The sequence below is a fragment of the Chrysemys picta genome, chromosome 1 (genome assembly GCF_011386835.1).
Source record: "Chrysemys picta bellii isolate R12L10 chromosome 1, ASM1138683v2, whole genome shotgun sequence".
Classification (NCBI taxonomy): Eukaryota; Metazoa; Chordata; order Testudines; family Emydidae; genus Chrysemys; species Chrysemys picta.
This window is the reverse complement of record NC_088791.1, coordinates 168,592,104-168,613,869: the sequence shown is the minus strand read 5'-3', so window position 1 is coordinate 168,613,869 and position 21,766 is coordinate 168,592,104. Positions and strand designations below refer to the sequence as shown.

The 21,766-nt window shown below is 42.3% G+C and overlaps 1 protein-coding gene across 22 annotated transcripts in view; it reads left to right on the top strand.

The window, feature by feature from the left end:
* The window catches only part of DCAF6 (DDB1 and CUL4 associated factor 6), a 154,766-nt gene that overhangs the window by 51,696 nt on the left and 81,304 nt on the right, over positions 1–21,766 (top strand). For all 22 annotated transcript variants that reach the window (XR_010599853.1, XR_010599849.1, XR_010599851.1 and 19 more), the window contains 4 exons: positions 915–1,100; positions 6,599–6,712; positions 7,760–7,895; positions 11,610–11,824. Coding sequence is in view for 17 of the 22 variants with exons in the window: in XM_065589296.1 (XP_065445368.1) it covers positions 915–1,100; positions 6,599–6,712; positions 7,760–7,895; positions 11,610–11,824 (651 nt within the window). In the remaining 5 variants the exon portion in view is untranslated. The remainder of the gene's footprint in view (positions 1–914; positions 1,101–6,598; positions 6,713–7,759; positions 7,896–11,609; positions 11,825–21,766) is intronic.

The window sequence follows — 21,766 nt, the reverse complement described above, 5'->3', positions numbered from 1 at the left end:
TAGAAAAAAAAATGAAATTGTCAGTCTGGTTTCATTGTCAGAGGTGAGAGAAATAAAGTAAATCAAAGTGGAAAAGCACACGTAGCTTTTTAATTTTGTTCAGTTTTAATATTCTAATCTAAAGTGGGTTAGGAAATGAAAGTATACAGAATATTTTGCCACAAAATATTGAGACCATATAAAAGATTATGGTAAATTAAATACATTGCATTTACATTGCTAAATTGTACTGTGTATGTATGATTTTAAAAAATTCATTGCTGAATTAAATATGCATCATGTTAAAATGTTTGGTAATAAACTAATACTGTAGTCAAGCCTGAAATTTTTAGTGTCCTACAGTAGTGAGGTTAAGTTCCAATTTAGAAGTAGGGATGCTGTGAAACCCACCATAAAACTTTTTCAGTTCTACTTTTTAATATGATTTTGCTCTTTCATAATTTGTGCTATTTTACCTTTGGGATGACTTCAGGACAGTACACATTAAATAGTGTGCTCATACTAGATTTCTTTGCTCCCTTTAGGTCTTCTCAGCTCATTACCACTTAATGTAATGCTGCCTCTTCATGTTCCAGGATTAGTGTCCAAGAGTCAGAATCTTTAAAATATAGGTACTGGCTATTTCAAGAAATACTTTTAGGGCAGTGGTCTTCCAACTCTTTCATTTTGCAGACCATTTTGAGGTAGAGTAAGAGAGAGCATGTATATGCCTCTTATATACCACTTTATCTCCCAATCCATTCCTTTCTCACAACATTTTCTTTGTTCTATGGATGACAGACTGTGTACATTACTGGCATTCCATACTCTGGAACTTTGGGATTATTGGCAGAAAGTTTATTTTATTTTTCCATGTGTTGCTATTTGTTTTGAAAATATTAACCTAACACAAGCCTTTCTTGTTTGCTTTGTAGGTTTTAACAACTATTCGCTCAGGACACAGGGCAAATATTTTCAGTGCAAAATTCTTACCATGCACCAATGACAAGCAGATTGTGTCCTGTTCTGGAGATGGAGTAATTTTTTATACTAATGTTGAGCAAGATGCTGAGACCAACAGACAATGCCAATTTACGTGCCACTATGGAACTACATATGAGGTATTGTATATCATCTTTGTATAAAAGCACAAGATTTATTTAAGGCAGGAAAAACAGATGTTGGTGTTGATATTAGCCAGGATTTCAGTCTGACAGTGACAACTTCATTTTTATGCTTCACAGTCATTTAAACTAGTTTTCCTTTGATTTGTAACTTTTAGGGGTCATTTCATATGTAATTTCCTTTAGTAGAGAAATAAATTGTCCAAATAAAGGAGACTCTAAAGTCAAGTATTGTTAAGGCCATTTTCCCTGCAAAATATATAAGCAGATAGCAACAGATACATAATAGAGCTTGTTTATCTACATATTAGGGGGCAGGTAGTTTGTATATCATTGTTTATTAAAGGGAGAGAAACAAGGTCTTTACTGTACTAAGGTAAATATAAATATAAAATCTTACTGAGAATTTCCTAGCTTTCAGCACATTTTCACCTTTAAGTTACAGATACACCTTTATAATCTTAAGGACTTTTTTTGGTGGAAATAATACATTACAATCATAATTAATCCTCAACACCCCTTGTTAGTATTATTTTACATTATTTTACAGATGGGCAAAGCAACACAAAGTGTGTTTAAGTGACTTAGCAAAGCTGTAGTAAAAATCAGGAGTTCCTGACTCCAGTTTCATGCTAAATTCATTAGACAATTTTGCCTCTTGTTTGCCCTAGCGACTTACCCATACTAAATTTTACAAAAGACAAAGAGGTGTTATTGATAAACTGTCACCACTTTCTTGGGGTTGTCAACATTCCATCTTAGTTTTCCCGTATTTTTCAAATGCTACTTTCATAATTATCTAGCTCAGACCTTCCAGCATTAGTTCTTGATCGGTCCTTTGGTTTTTATACAGAGTGGACAAAAGATATTAGAAGAATCAAATGTACTAGTATCAAACAAAGCAAAGGAATGGCGATTCATGTAAAAAAGGAACATGTCTAAAGAGCTGTCGTGATTAATTTCTCGTAATGTGGTAGAAGTGTCTTTAACAGTATATGTCTGTGTTCAGTTAAAGGACTTGTCAGAAACGTTTGCTAACTGCAGAATGTCGTCTTCTCAGGAGATGTGCAGAGCAACCCCATGGAACTCATTTTTGTATTTGTAGAAATCCTTTGTGTCTGGATGTAGCTTGAGTTCAGTAGTCTTAGGGCAGGTCTACACTTAAAACACTGCAGCGGCACAGCTGTGCTGCTGTAGCACTTCAGTGAAGATGCTACTATGCCAATGGGAGGGTTTCTCCTGTCGGCATAGTTAATCCATCTCTGTGAGTGGTAGTAGCTAAGTCGATGGCCGAAGCCCTCCTGTCAACATAGTGCTGTCTACGCCGGGGCAGATTTTTCACACCCATGAATGACGTAGTTATACCGATGTAAGTTTTAATACTGAGTAAAGTTCTACAATATAGCTTGTCACTTTTGCCAAAGATCATCTTAGGTTCCTCCCTCACACCAGTTATTTCTTTTTTGAGATGCATTTAATTGGTGTGTTCTCATTTATTTTGATCAGGAAGCTATTGCTTCCCTAGTGACATTCTCCCTCTCATCATGGGAGCTAACATCACTTCATATTTTTAAACTGCTTCATGTCTTAACATGGTTCGCTATATGATGTTGCACTTATTTATCCAGCCCTTAACTAGATGGTATGAGTTGATCTTACCCTCATTGCATCCCAAAAATATGCAAGAGGATGATGTAGCCTGTCACTCCACCCATGTTTTCAGAAGAATCTCTGAGGGTTGAGATATGAGTTACTAAGGGCCTAGCCTATTCAACATGATCTAGATTTTAGTACCAACTGTTAGTGTTCTCATGGTCAAGAGGTAAGAGTTCAGTCAGTGGTGACAGTGGTATTTACCTATAGTGTTAACTACCAAGCCTTGTTGGATAAATATGAATTTGATATATTGAACAAGTTAAGTTCTTTTCCTTTTATAAAAGAGAACAAAGTAGTTGAAGATTATTCCAGAAGAAAGTGAACAGCCAAGCATTAGGCTGGGAAAACTGGAGCAGCAGAATCTTGAATATAGACTAAAACATGCATATTTGTAATGCAAATTCAGTTTCCAGCACCCAGTTCAGCCAGAGATTAGAGTAACTGTGTGATACAGAGGGGTGCCAGAAGAAAACAATGAAGGATAAGTTAATGAATGTGGGGAGGAATAGAACCCCATTTTTGCATCTGCTGGGAACTTGTTTTAGCCCAATATGTCATCTTGTGTCAACTAGCATAATACCTATAGTCAACTTCAATAAATAGCTTTGTCAATAGAGCTTAAAACTTCATGTCTCATGTTCCGATCTTCCATTCTTCGTTTTTAGTCTTAAATTTCTTGAACCTGTGACTAGACTTCATCAGTCTATTGTCCAGTCATAGATATTTCTTTAGATAGTAGATTCATGATGTTCCTTTTTCAGTTTTATTGAGCATGATGCTCACAACATTTTGGTTAAAGTATACATCCTATACAAAACTTCTGTTTTGTAAATTCCACCATGACTCATTAGTTGTGCATCTGTACCAGGCAGAGTTATTCGCCACACACTGAATGATGCAACCTTGAACTCTGACCGTGTACGGTTGTTAGAAATGGGTATCTGGTAAATGTTTGGAATATTGAAGTGATGGCATTGAAGTAGATGCTTAGGGGCATGACTGTGTTTGACTTGTGTTCGATGAATGCTAATGGAGGGAAATCTTTTTGTTTTTTAAATAGAAATAGCTTGTAGCATTTATCATTTTGGGAAGTTACTGATTTGTAATGTTTTTAATTAAAGTTATTGGAAGATGTTTCTAAAATCGCCTACAGTTTGTTGAAAATCTCAACCACCGTGTATTTTCAGTAGTTGATTTTGTTCAGAGTTAAGTTAGCCTATTTTTTGTAGAAGTGTAGGAGATTGCAGCTTGTGTGTTGTCCTTGTGGATATAGATGAGGTAACAGAGAAGGTGAAGGTGAAATCATAGTTATTGGTTTTCAGGATTTAATGAGTGATTCTCTGACTCTTCTGAGATTCTGCCGGTGGTATATGCACTTCAGCAGCTTTTACTATTTTCAAAACAGTTCTTTGATAGAATATTTGTAAAATACTTTTGGGATAGAAAGGTACTTTATAAATGTATAATTTATTTAAATATTATTACTCTACTTAAAACCTGTCTTGTTGTACTTGAATAATGAAGCAGATGCAAAGTTGTATAGCACAGTGAGCACTGGTATCTTAGATCCCTGAAACTTCAAAGCTCAGCAGAGCAAGTAAGAGTAGTTCTGGGGAGAAAAGAATTGACTTGCAGATACAACTTGGAATTAATGTATGTCAGTTTGTAGATGCTTCATCTCATTTAAAAATATTTTTTCACCATGGGGAAAAATGTGTTTAAGCTGCCTGAGTTTATTTTTCAACTGTATTTAATTGCCTCATTATATTAAAAATAGAACTTTGTCTCACTAGATTCTCTAAATAACAAAAGCTAATATTATCTGCCTTCAGGTACTAATTCTGAATTAAACAGTGGGATAGCTCGGGGGGAGGGATAGCTCAGTGGTTTGAGCATTGGCCTGCTAAACCCAGGGTTGTGAGTTCAGTCCTTGAGGGGGCCACTTAGGGATCTGGGGCAAAAATCAGTACTTGGTCCTGCTAGTGAAGGCAGGGGGCTGGACTCGATGACCTTTCAAGGTCCCTTCCAGTTCTAGGAGATGGGATATCTCCATTAATTTATTTATTTAATTTATTTATTTATAGATTTTAGACTGGCTTCATAACTTGGAACTTGTGGCAATTACAGACCATGACTGACACACCTCACAATAAGGAAGCTTGTGGAAATTCATGAGCACTGTGCCATTGTTTTATGAAAGACAAGTTGTGAGTGAAGAGGAATGGAGTATATTTTTGAGAGCGAGACAGACACATACACAAAAAGGGCCTCTGGAGACTGGAGTATTTGCAGTTTACACCTGGAAGTTCAAAAACTATGAATAGTCACTACCAAATACCAGACATTGCCGCTATTCACTTTAATTCTATTTCAGAAAGAGAGTATACTTCTAAAGATAATTCCTACCTTCATATTTTTTTGTCCAGCTAAATTTTTTAGATTGATAATTTAATGATAGCTAGTTATATACAATATGGTGTTAAGGGTTAATATTTATGAAGTCAGCCCGGGTTACAGCTACTGATATGTATTTCATTTTTTTTAATAACAAGAAAAGAAGCCCCTTGCTCCTTACAAATTACAGCATATTTAATAGTGAATTATAAAATACTGTACTGTTACCAATATAATCAAAACTAAACTACAGCATTTGAAATAAATGAATGTGCTTCATTATTACTTTTGCCTGGTGTTTGTTCATCTACGGCCTGAAGTCAATGGAAGAACTCCCATTGACTTTAATGAAAGTAGATTCAGCCTGTTACAATAAATTACTGAATTAGTAAGTGTCTGCTCTTGTCAGTAGTGTGAAAGAGTGAGGTGCTTCTGCACTTAACTTGTGATGGTATGGTGGCTGTTTTTCAGACATTGAACTCCTAAAGGGAAGGGTACTGTTGAACAACAAAACATGTTGACTGGAATAGTAATTCTGTGATTTCTAAACTTTAAACAATTCGATTACTTCATTCTGTGTAATTAATGGCTCGAGATACACATATTCAAATGAAAGATATTTACATTTTCCATAAGATATTTTTAAAATTTTCTTTTGTATATAAAGAAATAAAGTGTGTGGTCATATCACAGTTCACATGCCTTCACCCACCAGAGGTGTTCTGCTCTGTAATATTTGGCACTTCTTGTTCTATATATTTTATGGAATGATTTGTTAAATGAATCTGGACCAGTGATTAGTTTTCTGAGAACACCCTTATTTGGAATATCACTACAGCTTTGTAGGAATTTATATCTTTCCTGAGATCAGGAATATGGTGTAATAAAACAATTCAGTGAAAGTGAAGAAGATATTGATTAGTGCATTGAAGGATAGGGAACAATAATAGTCTTCAGTTAATTACTGTATCTTGCATGGAAGAAGCAACTTGATTGGAGGAACAATGCTGTTAAGTATTTTCCTGTGGTTTGTATGGGGATGGATTTTAAGACTACTCTGGGGTTAGAGTGTTAAAATGTTTTTTTGTTGCATAATAGAAAACAAAATGAAGCTGTCTTGTATTCTCACTTTAGATGCTAATTATTTATCTAATAACTGAAAATACCAAGTTTGCGCCTCATTTACGCAATAGACAGTGTAAGTGTTTGTGGGATTTAATTGCTTGTTTCACCTGCCGGAGGACTATCTGTAAGGTTGTTTTAATGACTGTAACATAAACTATTTTAAATTTTCAACTATCTTTCACTTTTGATTATTTTCATAGAAATCTTGAGTGCAATTAAAAATCACCCTCTGATTATTGCTCACTAATATTAAAGGCTTTATTCCCAAAATTATATTATTTCTTGAAGTATTAATGGTACTGATTTTTTTTTCATTGCAGATTATGACAGTACCAAATGATCCCTATACTTTCCTCTCTTGCGGTGAGGACGGAACTGTAAGGTGGTTTGATACTCGCATCAAAACAAGTTGCACAAAAGAAGATTGTAAAGATGTAAGAACCAAATGTTCCAATAAGATGATGATCGAAATATAGGGCTATAATATTAATATTAGAATCTGAACCCTACTAAGGCTTCTGAGGGCCCCGATGAGCTGACTGAGTCATGTGGTAGGGATTACCATGGAGCCAGAAAAGAGTGCTGTTTGGACTCTGTACATCTGTGGTACATTTATGAACCTCTGGTTTGGTTTACTTCAAACTTGGTAGAAAAATTCCCATGGAGCCAGAAAAATTTTACTTTGGCCTCAGACCTAACCTTCCAATCTTGAGGCTGTGATGGCTTTTTTTGTGCATTTTTGAGGTGATGTTATCAATTGAATTTATAATGGAAGCTCAGCTACAACTTTAAACTGCCGAGCAGCCTCCGTAAAATAGAGTGGGGTAATGAACATATTAGACCAGATTAATCGCTGGTGTATCTCCCTGGATGGTATTAATTTCATCCATAGTGTTTGGATTCCAGAAAACGTTTGGTACTGATCTGGATAAAAACTGACCCCCAAAATATGTGTTATACTTACTTTCCCCTTGGTACCCATCTCTTCTGTTCTGTTTTCTGCATTGTGTTCCATTTTAGGCTTTGGTTATTTTTGGTCCCCAATCTTGTTACATTACTCTTACTACATGACATTCCTCTATCCAATTATCTGCCCATAAACAAAATCTATTCTAATCCTTTTGAATTAGCTTAGACACTTCCTGCCTATTTGCAATTCTTTCTATTCACATCCTGGTTTCTTTATATTTAAGAAAATCCAAGCATTTGTTAGCCCTCTCTACCCTTAACTGTTAGCTTTTTTTAGGTTGATATAATGCTGTTTTTCATTCTCTGATCATTTTTGTCCATTGCAGTAACTCTTCCCTGTAATACATTTACCACCTATCTGTATAGGGCCAGATTTGGTTCTCTCTTACAAACATGATTGCAGAACCTTGACCAGTGGGGCTGCATCTTTTTTTTTTTTTTTCTCCCAGTAGTATTTTACTTCAGATGCTTAGGAGCTATTTTGTAAGTGCAGTATCTTTGTTTTATTCCAGGATATTTTAATAAACTGCCGACGTGCTGCCACCTCTGTAGCTATCTGTCCTCCAATACCATATTATCTTGCTGTGGGCTGTTCTGATAGCTCAGTAAGAATATATGACCGGCGAATGCTTGGCACAAGAGCAACAGGTGGGAAATAAACATTAAGTAAACTTTTCTAACAGCAGACAGTTCTAGTTTGTCTGGTTTATGACTTAAGCTTAGTTTTATGTAAGATCTAGGCTTTTTAAAAAGATTGTATATTGGATATTACTAAAAAGTACAGTAAAGCCTGCAGGGAAATATTTTGAACGATTATTTGATTATTTGCAAAGAAACAGTGAATGCTACTATTAAGGTGGCCAAAGAACTTCCTGCAGGTCAAATGCAGCACATGGAATTCTATAACGTTTCCTAGGGCTTTCTTGGAACATGCAGCACACACAGACTGGTTCCAGTATGCAATGCTCTGTCTTTATTCAAGTAATTGTTTACAAAAATAAACCACACTGGAGCATTGTATGATTGCACCTCTAGGTTGTGCATGCCACATTTCTCTAGTAAAAATGAGAGCAGGAACCATCTCAGTGACATGCAGATTAAATGCATCCATGTCAGCCCTATGTTTGTGTGCTTTTGCTTCATTAGAAGATACTATTTCTTGCAGAAAGGGATCTCGTGAATTTTACAGACTCTTATAGCAAATATTTAACTTCTCAGTAGTTGTCACTGTACCTGACATACTAGTTGCCCTAAATATTTGCCTAAAGTTATTACCAAGTTTCTAAATTTAGTTAATGTGTGGTGAGATCATTCACTCTAAACAGTGGGGGTTGTTGTCTGGCTAGTTGGAAAAGGTATGTGCCCCCTTTATAGGGCTGGAGAGCCAGGGAGTAACTTTCTGCTGTAGCTGCAGAGGAGGTCAGAGTGGTAATGCTGACTCATCCCCCCCCAGGTGATTGAAGAGAGGGAGGACTATATTGGTCCATGCTGGTGCAGAAAAAAACCTTTTTTATCTGGACCAGGTGGAGCAGCACCCTCTCTCTCACCCCTGGAAGTGGTGAAACACTGGGGTTTGTCAAGTGTGGGCATTGCGCTAGTCGCTCGTTTCTTAAGGGGTTGGGAAGGAAATTTTCCCTCATCGCCAGATTGGCAAATGCGAGGTGGGTTTTTTTTGCCTTCTGCACAGCGGGTTTGAGGGGCTTAGTTGGGACAAATAGCATAACTCCTGTTTCCTGTGATGTCACAACTCATTATGTAAATGTGTGGCAGATGTCAGCTACTCCATAGAAGAGGGATACAGTGATTGGATAAAATGGATCGATAAAGGATTTAGAGGTGGTATTCTTTAGAGTGGAAACAGGGTTTGGGGCTCCTATGACAGGTATGGTAGGGAGCCTGCTTCTCCCCCCCGCCCCCCCCAGTCACTCCTAGAGCCTCATTTGAGCATGGGGGGGGGATTGTGAGAACTCAGCAGTGGGTTGGTTGGCAGGTGACCAGGATCAATAAGGGGGAGGGCTGACAGAAGCCCCCTGGGTGTGTATTGAAATGATCATGGAATTACCTGAACTGTACACTTCTATCTGCTGGGTACTCCCAGACATTTAAGCATAAAGTTGTGGCCTAATTAAACCACATCCAGTGTCTCCTATCCTTCCAGCACAGCCCGACAATGACTGGAGTATTTAATACACTGTTTAATTATAAAACTGTTTTACTTTAGGGATGTGTTCAACACTTGAAACAGAGATTTCTAATGTAACTATTATGGAAATTAAGCTGGCCTTTGGTTTGTGGAGCTCTATGAGAAGTAAGATGTGCAGGGTCTTACTTTGTCAATTTAGAAGGAACAAACTATCATCTTATTAATGGTACTGTGGCTGGTTGTTTGAGAGTTTGCTTGCAGGCCCAAAGGTATCAAATGCCTAAAACAACCAGCATGACAAGCCATTTTATGTTTGCACTGAAGTCTCTACCACTTCCTCTCCTCTCCTCCACAGATAGTCTGCCTGGATATTTCTTTTGTTGTGAAAATTGAATGAGGATCATGTGTAGGGGTCTCGCCATGAAAGCTTGAATCTAGTCCTTACCCAGATAAATCAAGTACTCTTTGCTTTCCTCTAACAGACAGTGAAGGGGGTGTGTCTGTGTACATGCACATATGTGTAATATAGCTTGATTGTGTAGCAATATCTATAGTCAAATCTGGCACAGTGTTTCCATTCTAAGACCCGATTTTCAGTTGCTCAGTACTTTCCGAAAGCTTGAGTTACTGGGATGAAACTTTCTAGACCTGGTTTTTGCCCAAAGCGATTTTTTATTTTTAACATTAGAATCATGAGGAAAATTTGTTCAGATGCTTTGGTAGAAGTAGGAAAAATACTTTTTTCTCACTGCAAACATAAAATAAAAATTATAACCTTTTCATGAATGGGTATATGATCAAAACAGTGGGAAGCAGAAAACTTAGACTTTGACAGGGAAATAGCCTTTAGGCAGGGCCGGCTCCAGGGTTTTGGCCGCTCTAAGCAGCCCAAAAAAAAAAAAAAAAAAAAAAGCCGCGATCGCGATCAGTGGCGGCAATTCGGCGGGAAGTCCTTTGCTCCCAGCGGGAGTGAGGGACCGTCCGCCGAATTGCCGCCGAATACCTGGACATGCCGCCCCTCTCCGGAGCGGCCACCCCAAGCATCTGCTTGCCAGGCTGGTGCCTGGAGCCGGTCCTGCCTTTAGGGCAGGGACTGTCTTTTAATCTATCAAACACCATGCAAAGTAACAGTAATATATGCATATTTAATCATTTCTTTCTTTCTAGTACTTATGGGTAGCAGTTCAGTCATCCCAAATGCATGTCAATAAAAATTTTATACAACACAATATCATCATACTGTTAAATACCACATTTAATAGAAGCTTATTTTAAAAATATTTTAATTTAATTTTTTATTGCTACTGTTCTTCATATTTCTCTGTCTTCAAAGCACTGTTGCCTTTGTTTCGAATTCAGCTGTATGGACCTGTAAGGGAGAGAGGGGAAAATGACAAACATTAGACCCTTGTATAATTTTTCTGTGCAGAATATAGTGATTTTAAGGGCTGGCACACTAGGACTGGAAGCAAATGCTATGTCTCATTTAAAAGCAGACTTCTAGCTCATCTGTTATGGTATAAAGAATCCATTATTATCGCTGATGCATTGAGATAGTACACACTGAACTTGTCATTATTCTAGCACCGAATATTGTCAATTGCAGGCCATTTTAGTTTTTGGAGAGAAATCCATATATGGCAGAAAAAAGAAAGGTCTGGGACTGATTTGTAAAAGAGATTATTTTGAATCCATTCAGAGGTTTGGAAGGTTATAAATAGTTCTAGTGGAGATTGATTAGTGAGTAAAGCATAGGTGAGTTGGTCAAAGGAGAAATGCAATTTATGTTTTGAAATTTCAAAGGAATATCATCACCACATATGCCACATGTCTTTAGATAAGTATGTGTACATAGCGATATGAGCTTAAACGTTGAAGGGAATATCTTCTAGATCTCTTCTCTAATTGGACATGGTAATTTTAATTATTGTGTTTTGCATTGTAAATATTTTTAGTATTGATAACATTCTGTTCCCAATAAGTGTTACAGATACACAATGACAAGTGATATGTTGTACATGCAAGATGAATGTGTTATATATTAATAGAAAAAGGTTAAAGTACCAAAATAAAGTATTTACTAGATCTGACTTGTTGCTCATTTGTGCCATATTTAGTATTTCTCTAGCTATAATTCATACTATTTTGGCTGTTTTGTTAACAATATATTTGCTAACTGAAAATGTGTTATAGTTTGCACATTTTTTTTATTGTTTTAGGTAATTATGCTGGTCGGGGCACTACAGGAATGGTTGCACGTTTTGTTCCTTCCCACCTCAATAACAAATCCTGCCGGGTAACATCTCTGTGCTACAGTGAAGATGGGCAGGAGATCCTTGTTAGCTATTCTTCAGATTACATATACTTGTTTGACCCTAAGGATGACACAGCACGAGAACTTAAAGTTCCTTCTGCAGAAGAGAGAAGAGAAGAGGTGAGTGAGTGATTAATGTGATCTGTTTACACCTATTTGGACAATTTTTCCTTGGTGTAATTATTGACACCAATGGTATTGCCCTAAAGATGAATTTGACAATATTGCTGAAAAGATAGTTGTGTGATAAGACCCTGAATGTACAAGGCCCTGTGCTGTCACGCAGATTGTGCAGACACAAAACCATCACTGTCAAAGCTCTACCTGTAATACTTAACCTTTATAAACCAGAAGAATTTTACAAAACTTGAAGAAATTCCCTTTTGGGCATAAGAAAATTCTTCCCAAAGGTACTTAAAAAATCAGAAGTCTACAAAAACAGGGGCTCTTAAAGAAAGTGTCTTAGTAGCCTTGTTTTTGCCACTCAGCAATGCTGTAATAGAAGAGAATGATTTTACAAAAACTGTAAAATACAGCAGAACTTGTTTTTATAGTGTCTAATCCTGTGAAATAGAGCAGAGCCTGAATGGAAAAGGTTTTGCTTGGCCACAGGTAAACTGAAGCTTGTGAGTTGGCTCATATCGGGGGAAAAAGCAGTTTGCCTCTCCCCTTCAGCATTGAGCTTAGGTCACTGATATTTGCTGTGTGTAGGTCTACTAGTCACACCTCCATTTGTGTGACAGTACTAACATCTTCCATCCGCAACTTGTTTCCCTGCAGTTGACGTTCTGTGGCTACTATCACGCTGATGGCAAATACGGCGAAGTTATCCTAAATGGGTTCTTCACTGCCTGCCTACTAGCATATTGAAATTCCTATTTCCTGCTGGTTTTGAGCCTTATGTGAGCACACAGTGGTTTTCTAGTTTGGACTCATAGAGTGAATGCTATTTACCATAAAGTGGAATGAAAGACTTAAATTATTTAAATAAATTATGAGCAAAATGCAGTTCTTGATACAGTGACCCTCTGCTTGGAATGAAGTTTGTTGCCATATGCTGGAATTTTGGATATTTTTACATTAAGACCAGTTGTCCACACAGACAGCACTGGCAAAGTCTACTCTGCTGGAGTTGCAGGATACGCTGGAACAGTTTACTTATATGAAATTCTATTCGAGATGTAGAAGCAGCCATGTGTGATAACAGAAGATTTCCCTGAAGACAGAATAGCAACAAGAAGGATCAACAGACATGGCAGGAACATATTGATACATCTCTTAAAATAGTATGTCTCAGTAACAAAAATTAGTTTGTTTGGTTTAACTGTGTGCCATACACATGAAACAGAAAAGAAAAAATATTTTTTTTTCTAATTTATAATCTTTGAATAACCTTTTAATCTATAAGGATTTTTAATATATAATTTTCATAAGTTAAACATCTTATGTTCTATAGGTTATGAAAACTTTCAACATTTTAATTCAACATGAATTTTTGTGTCTACAAAATTCCACTAAGACAGTATAATACTCATTTGTGCAAGCTCCTTTATACTGCAGAGGTTTTTGTTTATTAATTACCAATGGCCTTTTTTGTCCTGGTTTTTACAAAAGCTTATTAGTCAACATATTTTAAAGGTTACTAAAGAGTATACACACTACTTGCTCATAAGTGCTGTACTGTGCAAAAGCTTTTTCATAAATTGAACATAAATCTACATTAAGTACTTAGTGATATTTATGAAAAATATTTATGTTGTGAAATTTATTCAGGGCCTGTTAGTAAATTAGGGTACGTCTTTACCCAGCCGCTAGTTCGGCGGCTGGCAATCGAAGTTCTGGGTTCGACTTATCGCGTCTTGTCTGGACGCGATAAGTCGAACCCGGAAGTGCTCGCCGTCGACTGCGGTACTCCAGCTAGACGAGAGGAGTACCGCGGAGTCGACGGGGGAGCCTGCCTGCCGCGTGTGGACCAAGGTAAGATCGAACTAAGGTACTTCGAACTTCAGCTACGTTATTCACGTAGCTGAAGTTGCGTACCTTAGTTCGATTTGGGGGGTTAGTGTAGACCAAGCCTTAGTGTATATTGATGAAGTTATTTAAGATTTTTTTTAAAGCCACTATTTAAGAGCTTGTCAGATGGTTATAACACTGAATTAGAACTATTCATCTAGTGTTCCTTAAATTTTTGTGTAAACTTTTACCTAGTGGAAGATGCCAGATCATAAGCCCTGGAGATTGATGTTCTGAATTTATTCACAGCATAGTTTTGGCATATCCAAGTGTGAGTGTAAGATTCCCTATGCTGCCCTGCCAGTGTACCTTTACCTGAAAGGAACACCTCAAGGAGCGAAGAGGGGAGTTTACATTACATTTACATTTCCTTGCCCTTTTAATTCTTGGTGGCTTTGAGACTGCCAACTAGAGTGTCAGACAGTCCCAACCATAGTGGTGTCTTTTTTTTGATGTGGGACTAGACTGAGACCACCAATTCATTTCACTTAGACTGACAAAAAGCAGTTATATGTCATTTTTCAGTCTTCTAACCTTAGCTGGATTTAAACATGTGTGGCTGAGATAGGTGAAAGTAGCAGCAGTTTATCTGAAGCTGTTGCTTTGCCTTCTGTGCAATTGAGCACTTGCCTTGGTGATGTAAATGAAAAAAGATTCATAGATTCTAGGACTGGAAGGGACCTCGAGAGGTCAAGTCCAGTCCCCTGCCCGCATGGCAGAACCGAATACTGTCTAGATCATCCCTGATAGACATTTATCTAACCTACTCTTAAATATCTCCAGAGATGGAGATTCCACAACCTCCCAAGGCAATTTATTCCAGTGTTTAACCACCCTGACAGGAACTTTTTCCTAATGTCCAACCTAGACCTCCCTTGCTGTAGTTTAAGCCAGGAGTGACTCCTTCTGGTTCTATCCTTAAAGGCTAAGGTGTACAAGTTTTCTCCCTCCTCCTTCTGATAGAGTTCCCCTCTACCTCTAGCCTTTCCTGGTCCTTAGGTTGCCACTGATCAGAATGTTCCTTATCCTGCTTCTCCCTTTCATTACCACTTATGGATTCCATGGCAGCATTCTCATATGTTTCCACATGAAAGCATCAGAAGAATCTTTCTGTTTGTCAGCAGCGGCACCATTTTCTCTGATCATATACACCTCAGGCATTTCTTCATTGTGTAAAACATGTGTATTAAGGGAGTATTACCTAACCAAGGGTGATTGAGAGGGAAGGGAGTTGCAGGACAGAGGAGAGCATAAACAAGGTTTGGGCAGGATTCTAGTTCCTCCCTTAATATCCCCGGTGGCTCCCCCATTCCCTATGCATGCTACAAAGTATATATCTTCACTGCAAAGTTACTTGAGTGATCAGGACCTGGGTTAGCCTAACGCAAGGTGAGCAGCCACACTATAAACCAAACTCAAGTTAGTGTCCTCATTGGTACTGAATTCACCTATGTGAGGTGCTAGCCCTTCTTGGGGCATATCCCATGGTTCTTTGTGCTGCAGTAAACTGAGCCACTCTGTGGTTGTGGGAAAACTTCTGTCCTGGGCATAAGAGAAATTGTGGGAAGGTCCTTTGGAGGACTATCAGAACTCGAGTTGCTTAACCTGCATCCTCCTGGATAGTCAAGGGTTAGCTGCCCAAATGAAAGCCTCTCTTGGGTGTTGGTCTGTGTCTCAGAATGGACCAAGTAGGCCTGGTTGAGAGTACCACAGAACTTGGGTCAAACGTTTGTGTGTGTGGATGGAGAGCCAGGTTAATGGCAACACCTGAATAAGAGCCCAGATTAACTCTTTGGTGAAGTTATCCAAAGAGGCTGCTGAAGATGACTCCTCAAAAACCCTCCCACCTTCCTGCCCTGCTCCCACCGTGGTCCATGATGTATCTGACTGCTGGAACAGATCACAGTTCAAGGCTACAGGCTCAGGCAGCAGCCATATCACCTCAAGTTTCTTCTCTTTGCTCTCATGGTACTTGCCTCAGCCTTGTATGGTCCTATACCGCCAGAAACATGTAGCCTGCTGGGGAATGGGGAAGGTGATTAGAGCTACCAAAGAGAATGGGGAATGAAGTGGGTGAGGAGAAATCAGCAAAAACGTGTAAAAGAACAGAAAACAATAGGAAAGAAATAAAAGATGACAAGTAAAAAGAACAGAAAAGTTACATGACAGAAGAAAGGAGAGACTGCAGGGAGTGAAGGGATTCAGGTTAGTGGTGGGTGACCTCGCTGCCAAGCCACTGGGGAGCGGGAGGTTGCAACAAAGGTTCGGAACAACTGTACTACTAAGAGGGACCTGTATATTAAGCAATTTCAAAGGTGTGGAATTGGCTCTGGCAGTCCCCTGTTACTGCAGAATTTTGCTCCAGAATCTAAGTTTTCATTTAAAAAGAAATATGTTAGGTTGTGAGAATAGCCTTGAAAACATGAATGCAGTGCAGTGTTATCTTCTTGAGTCTGCAGACTGTCTGAAACAATAGCTTTGAGCTACGAATTCCCCCTTTACCTCAGTGGCTTCTTAATTCAAAACTAAAGACAACTTAAATGTCAGTATTATTTCACTGCTCATTGTCTAGGCAGAAATACCTAGCAAATATGCTTATTGCATAGTCCAAAACTTCCTTTCTAGGTGGTCTGAGCCCTAGCTACCAAAACCGTTACTTCCTCTTCCTGCCCCTGACATTATCTAAGGCAGTGGTTTTCAAACTTTTTTTTCTGGCGACCCAGTTGAAGAAAATTGTTGATGCCCATGACCCAACGTAACTGGGGATGAGGGATTTGGGTGTGGGAGGGGCTCAGGGCTGGGGCAGAGAGTTGGGGATGAGGGCTGCTGGGTGGGGCCAGGAGTGAGCGGTTCAGGGTGTTGGAGGGGGATGGGTTAGGAGGTTGGGGGGTGCAGGGCTTTGGGCCTGGGGTGGGGCTGGGGATGAGGGGTTTGGGATGCACGAGGGAGCTGTGGGTTTGGGGGGACGGGGTTGGGGTGTGGGAGGGGGTCAGGGCTCAGGGCTGGGGGTGCAGGCTCTGGGGTGGGGCTGGGGATGAGCGAGCTCTCGGTTTGGGGGGTGGGCTCAGGGCTGTGAACCTGCCAATAGGAGTGCGGAGCCATTGCTCAGGGCGGGGACAGTGCACGGAGCCCCGTGACCCCCCCCGCCTAGGAGCTGGACCTGGGGGTGCAGCACGGTGTTGGAACAGGTAGGGACTAGCCTGCCTTAGCTGGGCAGCACTGCCGATGGGACTTTTAACGGCTTGGTCAGCAGTGCTGACCAGAGCTGCAGTGACCCAGTGCCTTACATTCTGTGAGACAGTACTGGGTCGCGACCCACAGTTTGAAAACCACTGATCTAAGGTATAGTTATGTGTCATCGGTGCAAAAATCTGCATCATACAGAAAATAAAAATGCATGGTAAAATAAATTAGATTTAATATCAACACACAATGCTGACTGTATTCATTTTTATATGTAATTTAAATGGTGGTTTTGAATTAAAACTCTGGCTATTGTAGAATTGGTAGGGACATTGCTGAGTCCAGGGACTTTGCTGCAGAATCTAGGCCAGGGGTCTCAAACTCAGTTGACCTCGAGGGCCGCATGAGGACTAGTTCATTGGCCCGAGGGCCGCATCACTGACACCCCCCACTTGCTGCCCCTGGCCCCGCCCCCACTCCACCCCTTCCATGAGGCCCCGCCCCTGCCCCACCTCTTCCCTGCCCCCATTCCAACCCCTTCCCCGAAGTCCTCACTCCAATTCTGCCCTCCCCCGCCCCCAGGGGGTGCAGGAGGGGTGTGGGGTGTGGCAGGGGCTCAGGGCAGGGAGTTGAGGTGCAGGAGGTGTGCAGGGTATGGCAGGGAATTGGGGTGTGGGGTGCAGGATGTGTGCAGGGGGCTCAGGGCAGAGAGTTGGGGTGTGGGGGGGGGAGGGGTGCAACAGGGGGTTGGGGTGCAGTGTGTGGCAAAGGGCTCCAGGCAGAGGGTTGGGGTGCAGGAGGGGTAAGGGGTGCAGGGTGTGGCAGGAGGCTCCGGGTAGGGGGTGGGGGGTTGGGGTGCAGAAGGAGTGCGGGGTACGGGCTCCAGCCCAGCGCTACTTACCTAGAGCGGATCCAGGGTGGCAGCGCTGTGCACCGCAGCCAGGGCAGGCTCCCTGCCCTGGCCCTGGCCCCGCTCTGCTCCGCTCCAGGAAGCAGCACCAGGTGCTGCTCTTGCTGCTCCTCCAGGTACCTCCCCCAAAGCTCCCATTGGCTGTGGTTCCCAGTTCCCGGCCAATGGGAGCTGCAAGAGCATGGAGCCCTCTACTCGCCTCCCACCCCCCTGCCCGGGGCTGCAGGGACATACAGTAGTTCATAGATTCATAGATTCATAGACTTTAAGGTCAGAAGGGACCATTATGATCATCTGGTCTGACCCCCTGCACGCTGCAGGCCATAAAACCGTCCCCGCCCCTTCCCTGGACTCTGCTGCTGAAGTCCCCAATCCTGTTATTAGTGGCCTCAATCGGCAGAGACCCTCCTGCTAGAGATCCCTGCCCCATGCTGCGGAGGAAGGCGAAAAACCTCCAGAGGCTCAGCCAATCTGCCCTGGAGGAAAATTCCTTCCCGACCCCAAATATGGCGATCAGTAAGACCCCGAGCATATAGGCAAGAGTCTCCATCCTGACCCCTTTTAACCATTATGCTATTTACCTACCATTGCTTGGTTTTCCTTGACAACTATGTTTTACCATTAAACCATTCCCTCCATAAACTTATCTAACTTAATCTTAAAGCCAGACAAATCCCTCGCCCCCACCGTTTCCCTCGGAAGGCCGTTCCAATATTTCACCCCTCTAACGGTCAGAAACCTTCGTCTAATTTCAAGCCTGAACTTCCCCAAGCGGCGCAGGGCTCACGGCGGCACGGGGTAGGTGGGGGAGACACGGGGGGCTTGGCGGGCTGCACAAAAGAACCCCACGGGCCGCATGCGGCCCGCAGGCCATGTGTTTGAGACCTCTGATCTAGGCCCAACTTATTTTGGAATAAACAGAGCTTTGGTTAATGCACTAAAGTTAATACTGTGTAGAATAAACTGTGTGCAAGGGGTAGGGTTGTGGCTGTTTTGGGAGTCGTAGTTTGAAATTTTAATATTTTTGTGTGACTAAAATTAGCCTTAACATTGTCTTAATATACCATTATGCTTAATTATATTTGATTTGTGTGTATTGCTATTTGTGATGGAAACTACAAGAATTGTGCAACTTGATGAATACACCTTTTATTTCACCTATATACTCAATATTTTCCTGTTTTTCTTTGAGTGCTTGCTCATGTTGATTCCATTCTAGATGTGTGCACGCCCACGTGCACATTCGTCGGGGTTTTTTGCCTTAGCAGTATCCGTAGGGTTGGCTGTGGTGCCCCCTTGAAAGCCACACTCATGCGCTGGTATATGAGGCGCTGCTGGCCCTTCGCCCTCTCAGTTCCTTCTTGCTGCCCATGATGGTTGGTCAGAGTACCTCCTCTTGCATTGCAAAAGCATTAGCAGTTCTTTACAACCCATTGTCTGTCTTCTTTGTTCATAGTTTGTCAGAGCTGCCCAGAGGATTCAGGGGGCCTGGGGCAAAGCAATTTCGGGGGCCCCTTCCATAAAAGAAAGTTGCAACACTATAGAATACTATATTCTCGTGGGGGCCCCTGTGGACCCAGGGCCTGGGGCAAATCCCCCCCCCCCCCCCCCCCGCCGCCCCTGTAGTTTGTAGGTACTTAGTTAGCCATTAAGTTAAGTGTTAAGTAGTTTGGTAGTTAGAGTCCTGGCTGGGACTTTGCCCTGGAGCGGGACAGGCCCTTTTCCCCCCCCGGCTTCTAACCATGCTCATCATGCAACAGGCCAGTGCCTATTAATGACCCCCCCCACAAAAGCTGTTTGAAGTGCTTGGGGGAGTCCTATAGAAAGGACTAATGCAGAATCTGTAAAAAACAAAACAAAAAAACCCCAACTTTTGCCCTAGAACCCAAAAGGGGCAGGATATCTGCCTTCGGGGGCAGGGGTAGACGCTGGCTTCTGGCCCACGCTGCTCCCAGCCTCAGCACTTGGGATCTGGGCACCGGGTTTCAGCTGTGGGGCTCTGTGGCCCCCCTGAAAGGACTCGTGGACCCTAGGGGGCCCTGGACCCCCCGTTGAGAACTGCTGGCCAAATCGTTGTGGCAGACCCCCTCTTCCATTCCGCTGACTTCTAAGAAGGCGGAAAAGAAGTACTACGTCCCTGCAAAAGAGTTTGAATATCTGTATGCACACCCTCCTGCAGCGTCACTGGTGGTGTCCGCTATTAATGAAAAGGACAGGGAGGGCCAAATCAGTGGCATGCCAAAAAACAAAGACACCAAGAGACTGGACTTGTTGGGCAGAAAAATTTATTCAACGGACACTGTGCAATTTCAGGTGTCTAACCACCAGGCCCTGTTAGGCAGGTACAGTTTTAATCTGTGGGACTCCGTTAGCAAATTCAAGGAGGCCTTCCCAAAGACCGAGCCCAGGAGTTTGCCGCTTTAGTGGAAGAAGGCGAGAGTGGCCTTCCATGTGGCTTGGGACGCTACGGACTTGGCAGCCAGGGTGGTCGCCTCTGTGGTAGTCATGAGGCGCAGGTACTGGTTGCAGTCCTCCAGGTTATCCCAGGAGATGCAGACCACCATTCAGGACCTCCTGTTTGATGGGGCAGGGCTCTTCTCCAAGCTCACGGTCACAAGTCTCCCCGGCCTTAAAGACTCCTGTGCCACCCTCTGCTCCTTTGGCCTTCATACCCCTCAGCAGGCCAGAAAGCCATTTTGTTCTCTGCCTCCCCAGTCTAGGTCCTAGGAACTCCCTGGCTGAGCATCTACAGGAGAAAGGATAGCGACAAGGGGTCTAAGCAGTGACACCTGTTGTCTTCCTGTTTGTCTGTTCAGTGTGGCCCTTCCAGGAACCAAGGAGGCCAGAAGCAGGTATTTTAAGGGTGTGCTCGAGGACGGTGCCCCAGTCACATCCCAGGATCCACCCTCCCACTCTTTCCTCAACTACCTGCCCCTTCCATTCGGCCTGATCATGGCTGACCTCGGACCATTGGATGCTTAACGTAATATCTTCAGGTTACAAGCTGCACCCTCAGGCCCCTGCAGGGGTGGCTGGCATCAGTCTACGTCCCCAACAGACATAGCGTGGACCGGTAGTCAAGGTCTTGGACCACGTCCTGTCGTCACTCGCATGGTGGCAGAATCTTGCATCGGTGTTGGAGGGGGTTCCCTTCGCAGCTCCGATGACCCTCGTCTCCGATGCCTCGGACCTGAAGTGGGGAACCCACCTGGGCGATCTTGGTCATTGGTCGAGTCACGATCACTCCCTACACATCAACGTCAGGGAGTTAAGAGCGGTTCGCCTGGCCTGCCAAGCCTTCCTACCTCACATAAGAAGCAGGATGATCCCGGTCCTGATGGACAATACAGTGGCTATGTACTGTATCAACAAGCAAGGTCGTCTGCACTTTGCCAAGAAACCCTCAGGCTCTGGGACTTCTATGAACAACATGACACCCATCTCATAGCCGAACACCTCCCTGGGTCCAGGAACGCCTTGGCAGATCGACTCAGCAGGACCGTCTCGTCTCGTCTCGTCATGAGCTGTCCCTCCATCCGGAAGTGGTCAGCATCATCTTTCAAAGGTTGGGGACTCCCCGGGACCTGTTCACATCCAGGCAGAGCAGGAAATATCACGTTTTCTGCTGTATTCAGGGGATCAACAGAGGCTCCCTGTTGGATGCTTTTCTGCTCCTGTGGTCAGGGGCTCTGTTGTACACCTTCTTCCCAGTGCTGTTAATTCACAGAATCCTCATGAAGATCAAACTGGACCAGGCGAAGGTGATCCTCATAGTGCCGGCTTGGACGTGCCAGCACTGGTTTGGCATGCTGCTGGGCCTCTTCTGACTGCTCTGTTACAGCTACTGCTCAGGCTGGACCTGCCAAAAACCACGGCAGTTTTCTGCATCCAAACCTGGCGGTGCTGCACTTGATGGCTTGGCTGCTGCTGCATGGTTAGCAGAGGAGCAGGAGTGT